The sequence below is a fragment of the Staurois parvus genome, unplaced genomic scaffold, assembly GCF_062004578.1.
Source record: "Staurois parvus isolate SC_StPar_1 unplaced genomic scaffold, SC_StPar_1.0 ptg000449l, whole genome shotgun sequence".
NCBI classification, from domain to species: domain Eukaryota; kingdom Metazoa; phylum Chordata; class Amphibia; order Anura; family Ranidae; genus Staurois; species Staurois parvus.
Window position 1 is genome coordinate 685,749 of NW_028318245.1, and position 23,958 is coordinate 709,706.

General features: G+C 51.3%; 3 protein-coding genes across 7 annotated transcripts in view; 1 reads left to right on the plus strand and 2 right to left on the minus strand.

Annotated features, from left to right (window-relative positions):
* The window catches only part of LOC149453203 (uncharacterized), a 301,843-nt gene that overhangs the window by 204,900 nt on the left and 72,985 nt on the right, over positions 1-23,958 (plus strand). The window lies entirely within an intron of this gene.
* Positions 1,191-16,978, minus strand: LOC149453213 (gastrula zinc finger protein XlCGF48.2-like). 4 transcript variants are annotated; one of them, XM_089688420.1, is made up of 5 exons: positions 15,971-16,978; positions 15,406-15,509; positions 14,020-14,190; positions 13,854-13,929; positions 1,191-5,093 (listed from the first exon to the last, which is right to left on the minus strand). In XM_089688420.1, the coding sequence occupies exons 2-5, from the start codon at positions 15,481-15,483 to the stop codon at positions 3,904-3,906; spliced, it is 1,515 nt and encodes a 504-aa protein (XP_089544546.1). In that variant the 5' UTR covers positions 15,484-15,509; positions 15,971-16,978; the 3' UTR covers positions 1,191-3,903. The 4 variants fall into 4 exon arrangements, with proteins under 4 accessions (XP_089544546.1, XP_089544545.1, XP_089544548.1 ...); XM_089688419.1 differs by lacking the exon at positions 15,971-16,978 and adding an exon at positions 15,651-15,951 and having other exon boundaries at positions 14,020-14,129; XM_089688422.1 differs by lacking the exon at positions 15,971-16,978 and adding an exon at positions 15,651-15,947.
* Positions 18,460-23,958, minus strand: part of LOC149453214 (uncharacterized) — a 38,378-nt gene continuing 32,879 nt past the window's right edge. Inside the window, exons 2-5 of one of the 2 annotated variants that reach the window (XM_089688490.1) lie at positions 20,210-20,323; positions 19,873-20,004; positions 19,663-19,786; positions 18,460-19,584 (exon numbers count right to left, since the gene is read on the minus strand). In XM_089688490.1, the coding sequence (XP_089544616.1) occupies positions 18,524-19,584; positions 19,663-19,786; positions 19,873-20,004; positions 20,210-20,287 (1,395 nt within the window). In that variant the 5' untranslated portion in view covers positions 20,288-20,323 and the 3' untranslated portion in view covers positions 18,460-18,523. Of the gene's footprint in view, positions 19,585-19,662; positions 19,787-19,872; positions 20,005-20,136; positions 20,324-23,958 lie in introns of those variants that run through there. The other variant, XM_089688491.1, reaches the window with a different exon arrangement.

Sequence of the window (23,958 nt, forward strand, 5' to 3'; positions counted from 1 at the left end):
ACAATATAATGCCCAATGTGATCATCATAAGCCCTGCCCACTTTGCAACTGCTGAGAGAAAATGGTTACATCATTAAGAGCCCCACCCACTCACAGGGAATGATGTCACCATAAACCCCACCCACTCACAGGGAATGATGTAGTCAGCATAAGCCCTGCCCACTCACAGGGAATGGTGGTCACCATAAACCCCACACACTCACAGGGAATGATGTAGTCCGCATAAGCCCCACCCAATCACAGGGAATGATGTAGTCACCATACGCCCCGCCCACTCACAGGGAATGATGTAGTCACCATACGCCCTGCCCACTCACAGGGAATGATCTCATCACTATAAGCCCTGCCTACTCACAAGTAATGATCCCTATAAGGCCCACCCACTCCCATGGAAGGAGGCCATCACTATAAGCCCTGCCCACAGAGAATGATATCATCACTATAAGCCCTGCCTATTCACAGGTAATGATCACTATAAGCCCCCCCCACTTGAGGGAATGATGTCCACCATAAGCCCCACTCACTCAGAGAATTAGGTCACTACAAGCCCCACCCAATCACAGGTAATGATTCAGTCACCATAAGCCCCACCCACTTTGTGGCTGCTTACAGGTAATGATGGCTGTAAGCCCCGCCTACTTACAGGTAATGGTATCACCATAAGCCCCACCAACTTACAGGCAATTATGTCATCTCACTAAAAACCCCACCCACTCACAGGTAATGATGTCACCACTATAAGCCCCACTTATAGTGCTCTGAGCAGTCACAAAGTGGGCCGGCCTTAAAGTGGTCACATCATTACCCCTCTGAATGGTCACAAAGTGGAAGGGGACTTGAAGTGATCACATCATTTCTTCAGAGCAGTCACAAAGTAGGAGGGGCTTACAGTGATGATATGGTCACACTATGCCCTCCCAAGCAGAGTGGGCGGGGCTTAAAGGGATGACATCAATAATAGGACTGAACTGCCATCCATACAACGAAGCCCAGCCATGACCCCGTCTATTATACAGAGGGGCGGTAGCCCCGCGGTCCCCCATTATGGACAGGACCAGAGGTGGGAATCCACAGCATAGAAGGAAACCTCCCTCTAATCTCCATCTACAGCTGAAACATCACCTTTGGGTGGAGCGATCCTTTAAACACCGTATATCTCCACCATGATGAGTCCTCTATAAACCACACGATTTATTTTTTTCTGGATGTTTATTAATTTGACATGCGGTAACAAACTTCTAAAAACAAAGTTGATTCAGAGTGGAGGGATTTGTTATGGGGGTTCAGGGAATTTAAACAAAAACCTAAAAGAAAAATAAACTCCGCCCTGATCATAAAAACACTCCGTATTTAAAAACTTGTATGAGCACTCAGTGAACCGCGGGGGTGGGGCTATAGAGGTTCAAAAGGCAGATTCAGCAACGATTGGCCAACCAAGCACTGACCTCATGCGCAGAGCACGTTCGCTTCAGAAGGGATCCGCCCAAACAGGGATTTGCCTTAGTATTCACAGTGTTTTCACTGACCACCCTAAGTCCCCCGCCACATTCACCCGACAGCAAAATAAATATGGGTGAATGTAGGAGAAGCAGGTGGATCCAAATCCGGTACAAGCCAAAAGGGAAGCCACTCCTGGGAATGTCCATCTCCAGGGTCCATCCCCCACACTGTTTAGTGGTTCCTTCCTCACTCCAATGACACATGGGCAGACGGAGAATCCACTTTAGAGTCGGGGGGGGGGGGGACTCTGGAAATTGACACTCCCAGAAGTGTCGGATTCCATTAAAACTACCTAAAATTAACGTTGCAGTTTTTGCGCGGTTTTCTGGGAAGTCCCCTCCCCGCCAGCTCCCTATACAGTAAAGGAAATGCGTATTTGCTCCCCTGCTGATGTTGAATGTTTGCCCGCTCACAAAGAAATGATAGGTCTAAAAATTGAATGTTCGGTGTATTGTAACACTGAGAGACAGAATAGCAACAACAAAGTCAGCAAAAATGCATGTCTAACAAATGATGACTGATCTGCATGTTCATGAGGGAAATAAGGATTTGATCCCCTTCACAAAACATGACTTAGTACTTGGTGGTAAATCCCTTGTTGGCAATCACAGAAGTCAGACGTTTCCTGGAGTTGGCCCCCAGGTTCGCACACATCTCAGGAGGGATTTTGGCCCACTCCTCTTGGCAGATCCTCTCCAAGTCATTAAGGTTCGGTGGATGACATTTGGCAACTCGAACTTTCAGCTCCCTCTACAGATTTTCAATCGGATGAAGGTCTGGAGACTGGCTAGGCCATTCCAGGACCTTAATGTGCTTCTTCTTGAGCCGCTCCCTTGTTGCCTTGGCCGTGTGTTTTGGGTCATTGTCATGCTGGAATACCCATCCACGACCCATTTTCAATGTCCTGGCTGAGGGAAGAAGGTTCTCACCCAAAATTTGATGGTACATTGCCCTGTCCATCGTCCCTTTGATGTGGTGCAGTTGTCCTGTCCCCTTAGCAGAAAAACACCCCCAAAGCAGAATGTTTCCACCACGTTTCACAGTTGGGATGGTGTTCTTGGGGTCATAGGCAGCATTCCTCCTAACATGGCGAGTTGATGTCAAAGAGCTGGATTTTGGTCTCATCTGACCACAACACTTCCAACCAGTCCTCCTCTGCATCATTCAGATGTTTAGTGGCAAACTTCAGACGGGCCTGGACATGTGCTTTCTTGAGCAGAGGGACCTTGCGGGCACTACAGGATTTCAGTCCTTGTCGGCGTAGTGTTTCCAATTGTTTTCTTGGTGACTGTGGTCCCAGCTGCCTGGAGACCATTGACAAGATCCTCACGTGTAGTTCTGGGATGATTCCTCACTGTTCTCATGATCATTGACACTCCACGAGGTGAGATCTTGTATGGTGCACCAGACCTAGGGAGACTGACACTTGTTTTGTGTTTCTTCCATTTGGGAATGATTGCACCAACTGTTGTCACCTTCTCACCAAGCTGCTTGGCGATAGTTTGGTAGCCCAGTCCAGCCTTTTGTAGGTCTACAATCTTGTCCCTGACATGCTTGGACAGCTCTTTGGTCTTTGCCATGATGGAGAGTTTGGAATCTGATTGTTTGATTGCTCCTGTGGATAGGTGTCTTTTATACAGGTAACAAAATGAGATTAGCAGCACTCCCTTTAAGAGACTGCTTCTAATCTCAGCTTGTTACCTGTATGAAAGACACCTGGTAGCCAGAAATCCTGCTGAATGATAGGGGATCAAATCCTTATTTTCCTCATGAACATGCAGATCAGTCATCATTTGTTAGACATGCATTTCTGCTGAATTTGTTGTTGCTATTCTGTCTCTCAGTGTTACAATACACCGAACATTCGATTTTTAGACCAATCATTTCTTTGTGAGTGGGCAAACATTCAACATCAGCAGGGGAGCAAATACGCATTTCCTTCACTGTACCTAAAATTAATGTTGCAGTTTTTGCGCGGTTGCTGGGAAGTCCTCTCCCCACCGGCTTCCTATATCTTTCAGGGATTCCATTGGTGAAATCCCCCCTAGAATTCTCCACAGAACCAAATGATGGGGGTCACCTACCCTGGAAGCATCCTCAATGATGTGAGGGGAGGAGCAAGGACACTGAGGGGAATTTTCACCATTGTGGGAGAGGCGGAGACAGAAACCACTGCAATCCTATCCCATCAATGTGGGGAAATCTCACCAATGGACTCTCCCGGACATTAGGAAGCCAACTGGTCATTCAATCCACCATTGCCTCCACTCAAGCATCAATTTTGAGTGGTGTTAACCATTAAATGACCCCTTCAGGTTTTGCAGAGGAAAGTCCCAGAATCCCAAGTCCATTTGATAACACCCAATTTAGATACTAGCTAGACCTCTGGTGGAGGTCGGGGGGTCAATGTAGAGTGTGCACCCTCTTGTGTTTGTTGAGTTGGCAGCTCTGGATGAAGCCCTTCCCGCACTCATTGCAGGAATATGGCTTTTCCCCGGTGTGCGTTTTCTGATGCCGGACCAGGACGGAGCTGTTGGTGAAGAACTTGCCGCAGATGACGCAGTAGTACGGCTTCTCCCCCGTGTGGATCCTCTGGTGCGTGATGAGGTTGGGGCTGCTGCGGAAGGTCTTCCCGCACACATTGCAGGCATACGGTTTCTCTCCGGTGTGGACCCGCTGGTGCTGGGTGAGGTTGGCGCTGCTGGTGAAGCACTTTCCGCAGTCAGAGCAGATGAAGGGTTTCTCCCCCGTATGCGTCCTCTGGTGTTTGATCAGTGTGGCCTTCTGGTTGAAGCTCCTCCCGCAGTCGGAGCAGGCGAAGGGCTTCTCCCCTGTGTGGATCCTCTGGTGGCGGATGAGGTGCGAGATAGCGGAGAAGGTCTTGCCGCAGTCGGGGCAGGAGAGCTGCTTCTCGTTTTTGATCAGCATGGAGTTTTTGGCTGAGCAGCTCCCGCAGTCAAAGTTTAGGAGGGAGTGCTGATGGTGCTTGGTCAGATCAGCATTCACGGCGAAACACGCCTGGTGCCTCTGGCCCGAGGATGCTGGAGAATAAGTGGAGCCATACAACCCATCATACTCAATGACTGTTATGGCAGGGTCTTCCTCCAGGTGGGCTGACCCGCTCTCCTCATCGCTGTCCTCTTCCGTGTCCGGTAGGTTATACCCGTCACCATCCACAACGTTTTCCTTCTTGTACGGGATAGATTCCTCTTCGGTGAAAGGAGGATCTTCAGGTCTACAGCCATCAGAGGTTGGATGAGGTTCCTTCTCACAAAAATCCGGCAAAACATTTTTATACAGACGCATCGTTTCTGGCATAACATAGACATCCCCATCGGTTACATCTTCTTCTCCACCGACTTCATGTTCCGGCTTCGGCTTGGATGCACTTAGTGCCCGTTTGTATCCCCCACTGTTGTTCGGCGCCCTCCCTAGACACGACATGATCCTCTTCTCCATTAATCGACTGTTTGCCTCTGCGTGGTATGATGGTTTGGAAATGCCGGCACATGGAAAGTTATTTTCCTCAAACAAGGGAGGCTCCTGCTTGATTTTGCCCGGAGTCGTTTTATTGTAGGAGACTTCTGAGGAACCTGGGGGAAAAAAATGCCTGTGTCAAACAAAATTAAAGGGCCAGCACCTTATATTTCAGTTGTAAGAGATGTTTGTTGGCCAAGTCATGTGCTGGCTTCTTATATCTCACAGGGTTCCAGCAATAGGCTCTTTCTGTCCTAGTTCCCGGCCTTGCTCCTGTCCAGCTAGGAGAATTTTGGGTTTTCCTGTCTCTACTGTTACATTTGCAATCACTAGGTGGTCACCCCATGTCACTTTCTTGGTGCTTCGAAGCGTCCACAGAAGTCTATGATCACTAACAGCACCTGCAGCATTTCAGGGGCTTTTCATTCAGCATTAGCTTTACTTTGTTTTGGAGGTATTGCAGGTATGAGATATCCCAGGATGCACTGGGAAACCAACAAGAGAATGGAAAAGGTGTCATCAGCATTCACTTCCAATCAGGGGCAAACTGACAACTCATGGGGCCCCCGGACAATAGGGGATCATGGGGCCCCTGTGTCCTTGCCCAAACTCAAAAAAACCTATGAAAAAGGTACCAGGGGCATCTCATGGGGCCCCCTACTGACCCCGGGCAGTGCCCGAGTTTCCAAATGGTCAGTCCGCCCCTGCTTCCAATTCATGTGTATATATTTTGGGTGTGTCTGGTGCAGACATCTTGTCTGGTATGCAGAGTGGTAGAGCAGCAGTAAGGTGAGTAGGGTCCAGAGCATAGTGGAGCAACTAGCAGATGGCACACATGGTGGGAACATGGAAATGCTATAGCGGAAGGTGAGCTGGGAACAGAGAGAAAGGACTGAGCAGTGGAGGATCAGCAGAGCTGGGGAGATGCAGCAGGAGATAGCAGATAACACTCGTGGTGAGCAGCATGGAAGCGGCAACCAAAGAAAGAAGAAAAGGTGGAGGATCAGCAGAGCTGGGACACCAGAGTGGGAAAAGCTAGCAGATGTCAAACATCGGTGTGCTGCATTGGAGCAATATAGTGGTAAGTGAGCGGGGACTGGACAGAGAGGAGTATCAACAAACCAGAGGATCAGCGGAGATGGGGGTTACTACTGAGCAGGGGATTAGCAGAGCTGGGGATACTATTTGGTGGGGGATCAGCAGAGCTGAGGGCTACTACTGAGTGGGGGATCAGCAGAGCTGGGGGTTACTACTGAGTGGGGCATCAGCAGAGCTGGGGGTTACTACTGAGTGGGGCATCAGCAGAGCTGGGGGTTACTACTGAGTGGGGCATCAGCAGAGCTGGGGGTTACTACTGAGTGGGGCATCAGCAGAGCTGGGGGTTACTACTGAGTGGGGCATCAGCAGAGCTGGGGGTTACTATTGAGTGGGGCATCAGCAGAGCTGGGGGTTACTACTGAGCAGGGGATTAGCAGAGTTGGGGGATATTACTGAGCGGGGGGGATTAGCAGAGCTGGGGATACTATTGAGTAGGGGATCAGCAGAGCTGAGGGCTACTACTAAGTGGAGGATCGGCAGAGCTGAGGGCTACTACTGAGCGGAGGATCAGCAGAGCTGGGGGCTACTACTGAGTGGAGGATCAGCAGAGCTGGGGGCTACTACTGAGCGGAGGATCAGCAGAGCTGGGGGCTACTACTGAGCGGAGGATCAGCAGAGCTGGGGGCTACTACTGAGCGGGGGATCGGCAGAGCCGGGGGCTACTACTGAGCGGGGGATCGGCAGAGCCGGAGGCTACTACTGAGCGGAGGATTGGCAGAGCCGGGGGCTACTACTGAGCGGAGGATCGGCAGAGCCGGGGGCTACTACTGAGCGGAGGATCGGCAGAGCTGGGGGCTACTACTGAGCGGAGGATCGGCAGAGCTGGGGGCTACTACTGAGCGGAGGATCGGCAGAGCTGGGGGCTACTACTGAGCGGAGGATCGGCAGAGCTGGGGGCTACTACTGAGCGGAGGATCAGCAGAGCTGAGGGCTACTACTGAGCGGAGGATCAGCAGAGCTTGGGGCTACTACTGAGCGGAGGATCAGCAGAGCTGGGGGCTACTACTGAGCGGAGGATCAGCAGAGCTGAGGGCTACTACTGAGCGGAGGATCAGCAGAGCTGGGGGCTACTACTGAGTGGGGGCTACTACTGAGCGAAGGATCGGCAGAGCTGGGGGCTACTACTGAGCGGGGAATCGGCAGAGCCGGGGGCTACTACTGAGCGGAGGATCGGCAGAGCCGGGGGCTACTACTGAGCGGAGGATCGGCAGAGCCGGGGGCTACTACTGAGCGGAGGATCGGCAGAGCCGGGGGCTACTACTGAGCGGAGGATCGGCAGAGCTGGGGGCTACTACTGAGCGGGGGATCGGCAGAGCTGGGGGCTGCTACTGAGCGGGGGATCAGCAGAGTTGGGGGCTACTACTGAGCGGGGGATCTGTTGAACGGAGCCACCAATGAGCTGTAGATCTGCTAACCAGGGGTACTGATGAGCTGGCGATCTGCTGAGCAGGTGTATTGATGAGGATTTTTAAGCCACCAGTTAGGACAATGGGAAGTCATGTGTCAGGGATCCCCTCGATCCCCGCCGCGATGGTCCCGGCGCAGGCGCAGTATGCCGCCCTGTGCAGGGACTCGAGCACTGGGTCCGGGCCGGCCGCGGCGTTCGAGTTCGCGCATGCGCAGTAGAAGCCGCGGCCGCCCGCTGGGCACCAATGGCAGCGCAGGGCTGGATATTTAAACGACCCTGAGCTGTCATTCAGTGCCTTCTGGTCTTACCTGTATCCTGTATCCGTGAACCTGTGTATTGTAAGTTGCTGACCCGGATTGTACCTGACCTTGCTGTATTTCTCCTGCCCAGACCCTTGCTTTGCCTGACCTCTCTCCTGAATGCCCCCTATTGGATTTGACCTGCTGTTGCTGACCTGGCGTGTGACCCGACTATTCTATGCCCGCTGCCTTGTACCTTGCCGTCCTCTCTGTTACCGACCCGGCCCGTCTGACCTTGCTCATCCATCCATCCATCCCGTGCAGTGGGGTCTGCTGACCTCCTCATATCAGACTCTTCCCCGTGGGAGCCCTTGGCGCATACCACTACCACTGACGGACGCACCCAGTAGCCACGACCTGGTCTCAGGGGGCTCCAAGTCCATCCCCACCATCAGGGGCCCTGGTGAACAAGCACCCTGGGACTTAGACTCCGTGCGCTGGGGGCGCCTACTCAGTGGAGTGCTAGTGGTACCGCCAGGCGGTCCCTTACAGTACCAGAAGGCCATGACTGAGTCTAGAGGAGGGCCCTCGCCGCTTGAGGAGATCTGCAGGCACCTGTCTAACTTGACGCAGGCCGTATCGGCCCTGCAGGACAGATGTCAGCAGATTGAGAATCACTTCCAGACCTGCACTATATCCGTTTCTGCCCCACAGGCCGCGGTCCCCGCACCCCCGGCCGTAGCAGCCCCTGTACCGGTTTCTGGGGCATCCGCCCCACTCCCGGCGGCCGAACCCCGAGTACCCCTACCGGAACGGTTTCACGGGGACCGCACACGCTTCAGGTCATTCCGTGAGTCCTGTCTCCTCTATTTTGAGTTGCAACCACGAACCTTTGTGACTGAATCCGTGAAGGTGGGGTTCGTCATCTCCCTCCTGCAGGGTGAACCCCAAGACTGGGCCCACCGACTGCGGGGAAAAAATGACCCTCACCTTAGCTCGGTTGACTTGTTTTTTGACGCAATGGCCATCCTATACGATGACCCACAGCGGGCAGCTTCTGCTGAAGCTACTTTGTACACGCTCCGGCAAGGCCGCCGAGCGGCGGAGGAGTACGCGTCTGAATTTAGGCGCTGGATGGGGGACACACGTTGGAACGAGTTTGCTCTCCTGCATCAGTTCCGTATAGGCCTATCAGAAGGCCTGAAAGATGAGCTCGCCCGAGTGGAGGTGCCTGAGACTTTAGAGGACTTAATTGCACTGACTATTAAGATTGACCGTAGACTGCGGGAACGCAGGTTTGAGAGGTCCGGCCAGGGTCATGGAAATCCCTGGGGGCCATTTCAAGGGCCCAGTCAAGCACCTAGGCCAAACATCCAGAATCGGCCACCTGGAGATATCCCTGAACCTATGCAACTCGGCCTGGCGCGGCCTAAACTATCTCCAGAGGAACATCAGCGCAGACGATCCCAGAACCTGTGCCTCTACTGTGGCGAAGCTGGTCATATGGTACGATCCTGCCCGCAGAAACTGAGTAAGTGCACCTCTTCTTCCTTGTCCATTGGCAATGTTAGTCCATCCCAATACTTAGTGGTGCCCCTTTCCTTTCAGCTTCCGGAAAGGACCGTGGAAGTGTCGGCCATAGTTGATTCGGGGGCATGCAGCTGCTTCCTGGACATTAAGTTTGCTCACCAGCAGGGTATTCCTCTCCAATTGAAACAGAAAGGGTTCAATATTTATTTGGCTGACGGTTCCCGGATAAAATCAGGGGTGGTGAACCAGGAAACCCCCTCCATCGCCACTGTCATTGCCGGCCAGCACCAGGAACTGCTCCGCCTGGATGCTATAGCTTCACCCCTCTTCCCAGTCATTTTGGGGCTCCCATGGTTACGGGCCCATAACCCCCAAATTGACTGGGAGACCGGAGTAATTTCGTTCCCTTCTCCATACTGTCGGGTATACTGCCGCACTTCGGGCCCGGGGGTCCCCCAAATCCTCCTGTGCTCTGAGGGGGAAGCTGAATTAAAACAGGTAATCCCGGCAGCCTACCATGAGTTTCTAGATGTGTTCAGCAAGCGGGGAGCTGATACTCTACCCCCCCACCGCCCTTATGACTGTCCCGTTGACCTGTTACCCGGTTCAGAAATTCCTTTTGGGCGAATCTTCCCCCTTTCAGAGCTCGAATTGGGAGCCCTGAAGGAATATATCGAGGACAGCCTCCAGAAGGGGTTCATCCGCCCCTCCACTTCACCGGCGGGGGCGGGAATTTTCTTTGTTGAAAAAAAGGACAAAACCTTGAGGCCGTGTATCGATTACAGGGAGTTGAACAGGGTCACGATAAAGAACCGTTACCCACTGCCGTTAGTACCAGAATTGTTCCAAAGTTTAAAAACAGCAGTGGTTTTTACAAAGCTGGATTTGAGGGGAGCATACAACTTGGTTCGCATAAGGGAGGGGGACGAGTGGAAGACGGCCTTCCGCACCCGCTTCGGCCATTTTGAATATTTGGTCATGCCGTTCGGGTTGTGTAATGCTCCGGCCACGTTTCAACACTTTGTGAATGACATTTTTAGGGACTTCCTGGATGTCTTTGTTATCGTCTATCTAGACGACATTTTGATTTTCTCCCCTTCCTTGGGGGAACACAGAATACATGTAGCGAGGGTATTGGGACGATTGCGACAGCATGGGTTGTACGCCAAGGCAGAGAAATGTTGTTTCGAACAATCCAGCATTACTTTCTTGGGCCTGATCATCTCCACCGCGGGGGTCGCGATGGATCCCCAGAAAGTCGCTGCAATACTGGATTGGCCTGAACCCACGGACAGGAAAGGCGTCCAACGGTTTATTGGTTTTGCAAATTTTTACCGAAAGTTCATCAAGAACTTCTCGGGTCTGGTCTCCCCCATTACTCAGCTAACCAAGCTGGGAACCCGGTTCAGATGGACACCTGAAGCTCAGAAAGCTTTTGAAGCCTTGAAGAAGTTGTTCACCTCGGCACCCATTTTGGGTCACCCAGACGCCGCCCTGCCCTACATCCTGGAAGTGGATGCATCGGAGAATGCGGTAGGTTCCATTCTCTCCCAGCGGAAGGGCACCAAGGAATTGCTCCATCCTGTAGCTTTCTTCTCACGGAAGCTTACCCCAGCAGAGAAGAATTATGATATCGGTGATCGAGAGCTACTGGCGATCAAAACGGAGAGGAATGGAGGTACCTGCTGGAAGGTGCTGTGCACCCCATCTTAATTTTTACTGATCACAAAAACCTAGAATATCTGAGAACCGCCAAGCGTTTACGCCCGCGACAGGCAAGATGGGCACTATTCTTTTCTAGATTCAACTTCCACATTACGTACCGGCCTGGATCAAAGAACACTAAGCCAGATGCGTTATCAGGTATGTACGAGGACGCCAAGGAGACCCCAGTACCCGACACCATCTTGTCCTCGGGAAACTTCTTGGCCCTTCAGTCGGACCTTCGTTCCAAGATAATGGAGGCATCCACAACCGTCTCTACCTCAGTCGGAGGGCTCCTCCAGAACAAGGGGGGACTCCTATGGAGGGAAGATCGGATTGTGGTGCCGGAGGAAGCCCGAACCCTGGTCTTGGGCCATTGCCATGACCACCCGATGGCGGGGCACTTTGGCCCAGAAAAGACCCTGGAACTTCTCCGACGCTCCTTCTGATGGCCGGACATGGCTAAAGATTGTAAGGGCTATGTAAGGTCCTGTATCACCTGCCAAAAGAATAAGCCTTCCAGAAACAAAGTTTGGGGTCTGCTGCGACCCTTACCGATTCCTGAACGGCCTTGGCAAAAGATATCGTTAGACTTTATAGTCGAGCTTCCGCCATCACTAGACCACACAGCAATCCTGGTGGTCGTAGACCGCTTGTCCAAGATGGCCCGCTTCATCCCGTTGAAGAAAACCCCCTCGGCAGCCGAGACTGCGCGAGTTTTCATTCGTGAGGTAGTAAGGCTGCATGGGGTCCCCGAAGACATTGTCTCAGACCGAGGGGTCCACTTCACGTCGAGATTTTGGAGGGCACTGTGCAAAGCCCTGGACATCAAATTGTCCCTTTCCTCTGCATTCCACCCTCAAACTAACGGTCAAACCGAAAGGACAAATCAGACCCTGGAGCAATACTTGAGATGCTACTCTTTATTTACTCAAGATGACTGGATGCCACTTCTCCCCCTAGCGGAATTCGCATACAACAATGCCCGTCACTCAGCGACGGGCCAGTCCCCGTTCTTTGCCAACTATGGGTTTCACCCTGTCTTCCTCCCGGATTTGGTCCCGGAATGCCCAGTACCAGCATCGCAAGACGTAGTAACGTTTTTCTCCACGAACAATAAGAAACTTCAAGAGGCCATCAGTCGGGCCCAGGAAGACTACAGGAAGGCATTCAACAGGAAACGGAGGGGAGATCTTGTGTTGCGGCCTGGAGAGAAGGTTTGGCTAGCGACGTCCAATTTAAAGTTGCTTTGTCCGTCGAAGAAATTGGGACCCAAGTTTATAGGCCCCTTCTGCATTAAACGGATGGTCAACGAAGCGGCCTACGAACTCGTCCTTCCTGACACACTCAAAATCCACCCAGTCTTCCATGTGTCTCTGCTGAAGCCAGTAATCCCAGATGCCTTCCCTGACCGAGAATCTAGACCCCCGGAAGCCATAACGGTCGAGGGTGAGGAGGAATTTGAGGTGGAATCAATCCTGAAGTGCCGAAGGAGGGGGGGCCAGGCCCAATTCCTAATCAAATGGAAGGGCTATGGCCCTGAGGACAATTCCTGGGAACCAGCCCAGAATGTCCATGCACCTAGACTTGTCCGGAGGTTCTTTCGCGATCACCCGTGGTGGAGAGATCGGGTGGGCATCCGGAGGTTGCCCGTAGGGGGGGGGGCAATGTCAGGGATCCCCTCGATCCCCGCCGCGATGGTCCCGGCGCAGGCGCAGTATGCCGCCCTGTGCAGGGACTCGAGCACTGGGTCCGGGCCGGCCGCGGCGTTCGAGTTTGCGCATGCGCAGTAGAAGCCGCGGCCGCCCGCTGGGCACCAATGGCAGCGCAGGGCGGGATATTTAAACGACCCTGAGCTGTCATTCAGTGCCTTCTGGTCTTACCTGTATCCTGTATCCGTGAACCTGTGTATTGTAAGTTGCTGACCCGGATTGTACCTGACCTTGCTGTATTTCTCCTGCCCAGACCCTTGCTTTGCCTGACCTCTCTCCTGAATGCCCCCTATTGGATTTGACCTGCTGTTGCTGACCTGGCGTGTGACCCGACTATTCTATGCCCGCTGCCTTGTACCTTGCCGTCCTCTCTGTTACCGACCCGGCCCGTCTGACCTTGCTCATCCATCCATCCATCCCGTGCAGTGGGGTCTGCTGACCTCCTCATATCAGACTCTTCCCCGTGGGAGCCCTTGGCGCATACCACTACCACTGACGGACGCACCCAGTAGCCACGACCTGGTCTCAGGGGGCTCCAAGTCCATCCCCACCATCAGGGGCCCTGGTGAACAAGCACCCTGGGACTTAGACTCCGTGCGCTGGGGGCGCCTACTCAGTGGAGTGCCAGACGGTCCCTTACATCATGTTTGACATTGCATGACAACAAATAGGTGGACTCTCCTTGCTGGTCATCTATAGAAGGCCTGAGAATACACAACGGACACCCAACTCATCTACAAAAGGACCACCATAAATGATTAGTTGACTGATTCAGCAAACTAGGGAGACTCTAAGCGTTTTCCTCCCGCAGGATCTACAAAACTTTGACTATGCCAAGCAGCAAACAGAAAATAGGTAACTGAGGGATCTCGTTTTTAATAACATTCGTCTTCTGAACTGAGCAGCCATTAGTCGTTGGTAAACTTTGGAAAGTCATCTTCCCTGCTTCCCTGACACCTATATAGATACCTTTCCTTGTTCAATTCATGTCAGCTGATGAGCCAACACTGGTCAACCACTAGGCTTGGAGGCAACTCTATGGTATGCCCCATGTCATCTGGCTATTTAGCCTGAGACCTTTCCCTCTAGCCTAGAAATGTGCCTCCACTTTCACCTACATATCATACCATAAACATCTCTCCCGATTCGGCTATTCGCATACACAAGAGTTGGACCTCCTCTTACCAGGCAAGATGATGGTCTGCAGATTCTCCTTGACCACGTCATTGTACACAGCCACGTGTCCCAAGAATCTCCACACCTATTTTGAACAACAACAGATGACATGAAGCGACTATCAACAAGGCACCTCTAATAACAGACCACGCCCAGCTCCCAGAATCCCTCTCACCTCTCCGGTAAGTAGGTGGATGATCTTGTTGCTGACTTCCAGAACCTTCTTGTCTGCTGTCACCGATCGGGATCTTGGTGACACCATCGGCCTCTTGGCGCCGTTCGCCCCTTTGGACCCAAGGATACCTTTGTTAGCAAATTCATTGGACTTCCCAACCACTTTATAGTCCTGGAAGTTGAGGGTGAAAATATAAAGTGTTATAAAGTTGTGAGATCCCATCGTTTCCCAACCCCAACCAATCTCCAGATGACAGAAGAGGCAGTTATCCATCTACTGTCTGGACCCATTCAATTGCTGAAGGACACCCAAAGTGCAAGCTGTCCAGGTCAACACAAATGGCAGCCATTTTTGAGCCATCAACCTGCTCCTTAAATTGGGGAATAGGTAGAACCTCTGTCAAGTTTTTTATTGGGAGGATCAGCTTTCACTTTCTTTCCCAGAAGACGACGAAATCTCTCCATAATGAGGGGAATCCCCAGATTAGTTCTCACCAGCAACCTCCATAATGAGGGGAAACCTTGTTTTAGTTCTCACCAGCAACCTCTTAAGGAACCCTAATGTTCCACAGAATCCTAGCTGAGACACGATGATCCAACATCTTGACCCATTCAATATCGAAAAGCAGGCCAAAAGCTAAATTGTCTCGGTGGGCAGGTGACTATGGGGCAATTAACCACTTGGTATCTAAGACGGCTTCCAAAACAAGAAAATGCAACCATTTGTGAGCCATCTCCTAACCCCTTAAATTGGGGAAATAGGTAGAACCTCAGTCAAGTTTTTTTGTTTTTTGAGGATCTGCTTTCTCTTCCTGTCCCAAAGGCACCATGGGAAGTGAGAAGTGCATACCGTGGACCAGGACCTCCCATTCCCCAGTGAAGACTATGGACCAGGTCTACATGCTGTAGACCAGGGCTACAGTGCAAATTGTGGACCAGAACCCCTCATTCCCCCCCAGTGAAGACTATGGACCAGGTCAACCTCAGTGCTAACTAAGGACACCAGGCCCCCCCAAGTGCAGTCTATGGACCACAATATGGAGAAGGCCCCCACCTCACCCCAGTGCAGACTATGGAGCAGGTCCCCCCATTCCCCAATCAAGTCTATAGGCCAGGTCACCCCAGTACAGGCTGTAGACCAAGCCTCCAGTGCAAACTGTAGACCAGGACCCCCCAGTGAGGACTATGGACCAGGTCAACCTCAGTGCCAACTAAAGACCAGGTCCCCCCAGGAGCATAATCTCTCCATAATGAGTGGAAATCCCATCTTAGAAGGTTCTCACCAGAACAGGTGTCCCGACTGGAAGATTTCCCCTCCTTTTCTGGTGACAACTAAAAATTTTGAGCTTTCTAATCACTTTCTGTCCTAGCACGACATTAAGCTCACCTCGCCGGTCAGCAGGAAGACGATCTCCAGGGTGAGGCTTATAATGTCTTCTGATACCGGCCTGTGGTCGGGCTCCATCCTGATGTTGGTGGGTTCTGGGAAGCCTGCGGGACAGAAAAGGGGAACAATAATGGGCCGACCCAGCTGAAGAATGTCCTTCAACTTAGAGGAATGAAGACAAAGAGGACATTTTATGATGGGTGGACGAGTTCTTCACCATCTACTGGTGGAACCATCGTATATACCGTGTTGGCAGATGTCCTACAACTGGAAAGGTGGTTACTGTCAATGGGCGGAGGAGGTAGACCGGCACCCAACAACGTTTTAAGGGGTAGCGTCTACGGTTCATGGCCAGCCGCAATGTTAAGTTAGAATAGGCGCCAGAACAACGGAAGGTCAATGGCCCAGACAGGAAATGAGCTGTGCACCTTAAAATATGTCCCCTCATTATTCCATTATGAATGCAGCCAATAGCCCCCCCCCCTTCAGCCATGTGACCATTATTAGAGGAAGAGTTCCCTGCTGCATGGATTATATGTGGGATGAGGGGTGCACAGACTGTCACCTGCACTGAGTAGAGTACAGCTGCCTCCGAATCTCCCCGAAATACCACACTTTAAAGGGAAAAAAAACACTTCCTGTTTGGCCTTAGTCACTTCCGGCCTGCTGTGTGGAATTGCGTTCCATAGGTCGTCCTTGCTGCCAGACTTCCGGGGTTTTTTTGCGTTTCACGGGAGGGCCCTGCGATCCACAAGGTCACTTCCGTTTATGTGCGGTCCAGGTGATTTCCGGGTTCTGCGTTCCAAGCTTCAGCGCGGCTCCCTGGGAGGAAGATTGGGGCTCTCTTGTAGCATTACATCTCCCATAATGCACGGCGGGCTGACCCTGGGGAATGTGTTGGGGGTTGTTCTGTGTCTGAGAGTGTCTGGCGATATTCTATGAAAGATACAGGGAGCTGAGTCCAGTAACTCATAGCAACCAACCCTATGTGCAGTAACCCATAGCAGCCAAGGATAAGTGTAGTGACCCGTAGCGACCAAAGCGAACTCTAGTAACCCGTAGCAACCAAGGCAAACTCTAGTAACCGTAGCGACCGAGGCAAACTCTAGTAACCCGTAGCGACCGAGGCAAACTCTAGTAACCCGTAGCGACCGAGGCAAACTCTAGTAACCCGTCGCGACCGAGGCAAACTCTAGTAACCCATAGCGACCAAGGCGAACTCTAGTAAGCTGTAGCGACCAAGGTTAACTCTAGTAACCCGTAGCGACCAAAGCTATCTCTAGTAACCCATGGACCAGGTCAACCTCAGTACTAAGGACCAGGCCCCACCTCACCCCAGTGCAGACCATGGACCAGACTATGTAAAATACTGTATAATAATAATAAAAAATAATATGGAGCAGCACCCCCCATTCCCCAATCAAGTCTATGGACCAGGTCACCCCAGTACAGGCTGTAGACCAAGGCTCCAGTGCAAACTGTAGACCAGGACACCCCAGTGAAGACTATGGACCAGGTCAACCATAGTGCTAACTAAACATCAGGCCCACCAAGTGCAGACTATGGCCCACATTGTGGACCAGACCCCTACCTCATCCCAGTGCAGACCATGGAGCAGGACCCCCCCCCCCTTCCCATTCCCCAATCCAGACTATGAACCAGGTTACCCCAGTACAGGATGTAAACCAGGACCCTCCACCCCCCCCCCCTTCCCAATGAAGACTATGGTCCAGGTCAACCCCAGTGCTGACTATGGACCATGCAGCCCCAGTGACCCCACACTATGGATCACTTTGCCCCCCAACCCAGAGCAGGCCATGAACCATACTATGGAGCAGGGTCCCCCAGTAAAGACTATGGACCAGGCTGTGCTTAATGCTAACTATAGACCAGACCATGGACCATACTTTGGAGAAGGCCCCCCCAGTGATGATTATAGACCAGACAATTCCCAGTGCAGACTATGGAGCAGGCTGCCCTCAATGCTAACTATAAACCAGACTGTGGGCCAGGTTGCCTCCAGTGCTAACCATGGACCAGGGCTTCCCAGTGCAGAACATGGACCAGAGTGCCTCCACTGCAGACTGTGGACTAGGACCCTCCAAGTGCAGACTATGGACCACAATATGGATTAGGCCCCCACTTCACCCTAGTGCAGACCATGGACCAGACTTTGGAGCAGGACCCCCCCCATTACCAAATCAAAACTATAGACCAGGTCACCCCAGTAGACAAAGGCTCCAGTGCAAACTGTGGACTAGGGCCCCCCAAGTGCACACTATGGATGGGACTATGGACCATGGGCCCCATAGTGCAGGCTAGGGCAGGACAATGGACCAGGGTCTCTCTCCTTTCATGGCATGCTATTATGTAGAGCTGGCCGTGGTGTTGCCTCCCTGATTGCACTGGAGACACACATGAAGGCAGCAGGTCATCCTCACGCTCCTCTCTCAGAAGTCCTTCATTGCCATGCTTGTGTCACTGTCCCATCCACAGGATCTAGAAGGTGAAGAACATTCGCTGGTGATGGCCATGTGTGGAGAGTCCTCCATGACCCCAGACTTCGCTCTGCTTATTTGAGCCTGGAGTCCATCACTAAACCTCCCCAGATATATCCAGCACTCACCTTCTTTCAAAACGTGTAGACTCACCCCATTGCAGACCTTCATAGTCTTCCATTTGGAGGACCTTACTACGACTGAGAGGTGTATGGGTACCAACTTTTAGCTATAGGTAGAAAGAGCATTCCACCACCCCATCAATACATCCATCCATGCCTTCTGCCTCAGTCCTCCTCCTTGCCGGTCTCCTGCAGCCCTCCTGCCTCCTGTCTCATTTCTGACGCAATATGAAGGGTTTTTTCGTTGGACGGTACCACCGGCATGTCAGGTACCACCTGTGCGTTACTTTTGGTTTGCTACGCGCTGTTTTGCACACTCACACTTCTAAGTGCTAACTGAGAACCCAACAGGATGCACCTAGCATCTCCACCCTGGGAACGAGATAATCCCCACTTCCCCTTTAAGTGTGGTCTTCACATGGATGAAGAACACAATGAATACCCCATTTTATTTTCTTTTACATTTTTTTTTTTTATTTACATGACCCTCCCCGCCCCCTAGTCCGTATGTGTCCGATAATGCAGCATCAGCAAAGCCTTCTGAGCGAACCGTTTCCCGCACACAGAGCAGCAGTACGGCTTCTCCGCGGCATGGACCTTCTGATGTTTAAGGAGATCTGGCCTACAAGTGAACCTCTGGCTGCAGTCCGGGCAGGAGAAGGGCCGAGAGCCGCCATGTGTCCTTTGGTGCTTCATTCGGTCAGAGTTCGTAGAGAAGGGTTTACCGCATTCAGAGCATGGGTAGGGCTTTTCTCCTGTGTGGATCCGGCGGTGGACGATGAGGCTGGCGCTGCAGTTGAAGCTCTTGCCGCAGAAGGAGCAAGAGTAAGGTCTCTCCCCGGTGTGAATGCGCCGGTGCACCGTGAGGTGGGCGTTGCGGTTGAACCGTTTACCGCAGTCCGGGCAGGAGAATGGACGCTCCCCTGTGTGGACCCTCTGGTGAAGGGTAAGGTGGGCGCTACAGCTAAAGCATTTGCCGCATTCGCTGCAAGGGTAGACTTGCATCCCTTTGTGCAGTCTGTGATGGACGGAGAGAAGGGAGCTGGTGGGGAAGCTCTCTCCGCACTGAGAGCACAGGAAGGAGCGCATGCCTTTGTGGATGGCTTGGTGCCGGAGGAGTTCTGGGCCGCTACCAAAATTTTTCTGGCAGAAGAAGCAGAAGTGCGGCCTGGCCCTAATGTATGCCTGGCGGCTCTGAGAATACTGGGTCTCTGCAGAGACAGCATTCATGGAGCTTTTCGCTCTGGAGAGTGGTTCCTCTTTAATCCTCGGGGGTGCCATGTACTGAGAAAGGTCCAGAGGTGTGTATATGCTTGGGTGTGAGGCATTCATTTGCTCCCATGAGATGGGCTCCTCTTTAATATGGAGATGGCCATATTCCGAAGGTGTATACATTTCAGTATGTGATAGATCTTCTTCTGAGAGAGGCTCCTCTTTAATATGAGTAACTGTGTACTGCTCCTGTTGTGTCAGGGTGGAGATGTCCAGGTGTTGTAGATGCTCCTCAGGTTCCTCCTCAACATGGACTGCAAATTCTACTGAAGCACCTTGAGGTAAATCTGGTAAAGGTGAAACATTATGATCAAGTCTTTGAAATACAAACATACCCTTTACAGACCGGGGGCTTTTCTTCTTACCTGGAGATGTGGTGGTCCGGTGGTCCTCCATCATGACGTCCTTGTAGAGATCCTTGTGTCCTTCTAAATACTCCCACTCCTCCATGGAGAAATAGACAGTGACATCCTGACACCTTATAGGAACCTGACACACACAATGATACAGTCACCATCCAGACACATCCCTTGTCTGTTACTGGAGAATGTCCCAGAATTCCCGGCACCGCTCACCTCTCCTGTCAGCAGCTCAATAATTTTGTTGGTGACTTCCAGAATCTTCTTGTCGTTGTCTCTCTTGGGTGTCAGGGAATGAGGTGGAGGCAACGTGATGGTCATATGGTTATCAGACTTCCCAGATGGGTTCTAAAATGAGAAATAAAAGAGCCGCGAGTGATGTCAAGTGACATCCTAGAATCCTCCTCACCTCTCCGGTCAGGTCTGTGTTTTATTAATAGGGATGAGTGATGTCATGTGACCTCCCAGAATCCTCCTCACCTCTCCGGTCAGGTCTGTGTTTTATTAAAAGAGATGAGAGTGATGTCATGTGACCTCCCAGAATGCTCCTCACCTCTCCGGTCAGCAGGTAGATGATCTCCAGGGTGAGGTTTAATATCCTCTCAGTCATCTCACTCCTCTTTTCATCCATCTTCAGGCTGGGACCTCCACCGTAACACCTTTAGACCTAGGAAATGGGTAGGAGAGTAATTAATTCCTGAAAATTAGGACAACGAAATAACAGAGAAGGGAAAACAGAAAAAATACGGGATGACCATATACTTTAATACAGAGAGTTACATTGTTGATAGGTGGAATCGGCGGTTCATTTTGGCCTTTGGTTCCCAAGAAATCAGGGACAGCAGTTGAGCAGACCATGGAGAACACAATAATCTCATTAAGGTATATACACCTGGGAGTATTCTGTATAAAATTCCTTCTCTTTTTGTAACATCAACTTGGGAATGTCTCAGGTCTCCTCACCCATTGGCCAACTCTAGCGTACCCTTTGCTTACAGGATTTGGTCTTCCCACCCATGGCCACCCCTAGTGTATGCCTTACTCACAGGAAGGCATAGTCCTTGATGTGCTGTGCATATCTTTCAATGAGCTATCCCATCTTACTCTCCAAACATGTAGCAGGGGCGGGCAGAGATGAGGAGCCTGGGAGCAGCTTCTAAAAAAGAGGACACAGCAGGTGGCCACTTCTAAACTGGTGACAAGAGGGCCGTAACAGAGACAGCCACTGGCCTTGCCTACCAGCTCAAGCTCTCTTTGGCATTGTTTGGGTGCTCCAAGGTCAGCTGACATTCCAAAGCAGCTGTAATCCATGAAGCTGCCCAACCGTGGTTGGACCATCTTCATGAACCATTTCACTCATGCCTTCCCACCATTTTTTGTTTATGCTCAGGTAGACATCTCTGGTAGGTGTATGGAGAGTCAGGTGTCCAAAATGGTTTTGAAAAAATGGTGCTGTTGATGGGTGACCATTGCTGGCAAGGTGTGACCGTCTACAAGGTCACACCTTACCAGTAATGATCGCCAATCAACAACTCCATCTACAAGGTCCACCTTACCAGTAATGGTCGCCAATCAACAACTCCATCTACAAGGTCCACCTTACCAGTAATGGTCACCCATCAACAACACCATCTACAAGGTCCACCTTACCAATAATGGTCACACATCAACAACACCGTCTACAAGGTCACACCTTACCAGTAATGGTCACCCATCAACAACACCATCTACAAGGTCCACCTTACCAGTAATATTCGCCCATCAACAACACCATCTACAAGGTCCACCTTACCAGCTCTAGCGTACCCTTTGCTTACAGAATTTGATCTCCCCACCCATGGCCACCCTTAGTGTATGCTTTACTCTCAGGAAGTCATGGTGCTTGATGTGCTGTGCAGTAATGATCGCCCATCAACAACACCATCTACAAGGTTACACTTTACCAGTAATGGTCGCCCATCAACAACACCATCTACCAGGTTACACCTTACCAGTAATGGTCGCCCATCAACAACACCATCTACAAGGTTACACCTTACCAGTAATGGTCGCCCATCAACAACACCATCTACAAGGTCCACCTTACCAGTAATGGTCACCCATCAACAACACCATCTACAAGGTCCACCTTACCAGTAATGTTCGCCCGTCAACAACACCATCTACAAGGTCCACCTTACCAGTAATGGTCGCCCATCAACAACACAATCTACAAGGTCCACCTTACCAGTATTGGTCGCCCATCAACAACACCATCTACAAGGTCCAACTTACCAGTAATGGTCAACCATCAACAACACCATCTACAAGGTCCACCTTACCAGTAATGGTCACCCATCAACAACACCATCTACAAGGTCCACCTTACCAGTAATATTCGCCCATCAACAACACCATCTACAAGGTCCACCTTACCAGCTCTAGCGTACCCTTTGCTTACAGAATTTGATCTCCCCACCCATGGCCACCCTTAGTGTATGCTTTACTCTCAGGAAGTCATGGTCCTTGATGTGCTGTGCAGTAATGATCGCCCATCAACAACACCATCTACAAGGTTACACTTTACCAGTAATGGTCGCCCATCAACAACACCATCTACCAGGTTACACCTTACCAGTAATGGTCGCCCATCAACAACACCATCTACAAGGTTACACCTTACCAGTAATGGTCGCCCATCAACAACACCATCTACAAGGTCCACCTTACCAGTAATGGTCACCCATCAACAACACCATCTACAAGGTCCACCTTACCAGTAATGTTCGCCCATCAACAACACCATCTACAAGGTCCACCTTACCAGTAATGGTCGCCCATCAACAACACAATCTAAAAGGTCCACCTTACCAGTATTGGTCGCCCATCAACAACACCATCTACAAGGTCCACCTTACCAGTAATGGTCGCCCATCAACAACACCAGCTACAAGGTTCACCTTACCAGTAATGGTAGCCCATCAACAACACCATCTACAAGGTCCACCTTACCAGTAATGGTCGCCCATCAACAACACCATCTACAAGGTCCACCTTACCAGTAATGGTAGCCCATCAACAACACCATGTACAAGGTCCACCTTACCAGTAATGGTCGCCCATCAACAACACCATCTACAAGGTCCACCTTACCAGTAATGGTCGCCCATCAACAACACCATCTACAAGGTCCACCTTACCAGTAATGGTCACCCATCAACAACACCATCTACAAGGTCCACCTTACCAGTAATGGTCACCCATCAACAACACCATCTACAAGGTCCACCTTACCAGTAATGGTCACCCATCAACAACACCATCTACAAGGTCCACCTTACCAGTAAAGGTCACCCATCAACAACACCATCTTCAAGGTCCACCTTACCAGCTCTAGCGTACCCTTTGCTTACAGGATTTGATCTCCCCACCCATGGCCACCCCTAGTGTATGCTTTACTCACAGGAAGGCATGGTCCTTGATGTGCTGTGCAGTAATGAATGCCCATCAACAACACCATCCACAAGGTTACACCTTACCAGTAATGGTCGCCCATCAAGAACACCATCTACAAGGTTACACCTTACCAGTAATGGTCGCCCATCAACAACACCATCTACAAGGTTACACCTTACCAGTAATGGTCGCCCATCAACAACACCATCTACAAGGTCCACCTTACCAGTTATGGTCACCCATCAACAACACCATCTACAAGGTCCACCTTACCAGTAACGGTCGCCCATCAACAACACCATCTACAAGGTCCACCTTACCAGTAACGGTCGCCCATCAACAACACCATCTGCAAGGTCCACCTTACCAGTAACGGTCGCCCATCAACAACACCATCTGCAAGGTCCACCTTACCAGTAACGGTCACCCATCAACAACACCATCTGCAAGGTCCACCTTACCAGTAACGGTCACCCATCAACAACACCATCTGCAAGGTCCACCTTACCAGTAACGGTCGCCCATCAACAACACCATCTGCAAGGTCCACCTTACCAGTAACGGTCGACCATCAACAACACCATCTACAAGGTCCAACTTACCAGTAATGTTCGCCCATCAACAACACCATCTACAAGGTCCACCTTACCAGTAATGGGCACCCATGAACAACACTATCTACAAGGTCCACCTTACCAGTAATGTTCGCCCATCAACAACACCATCTACAAGGTCCACCTTACCAGTAATGGTCACCCATCAACAACACCATCTACAAGGTCCACCTTACCAGTAATGGTCGCCCATCAACAACACCATCTACAAGGTCCACCTTACCAGTAATGGTCGCCCATCAACAACACAATC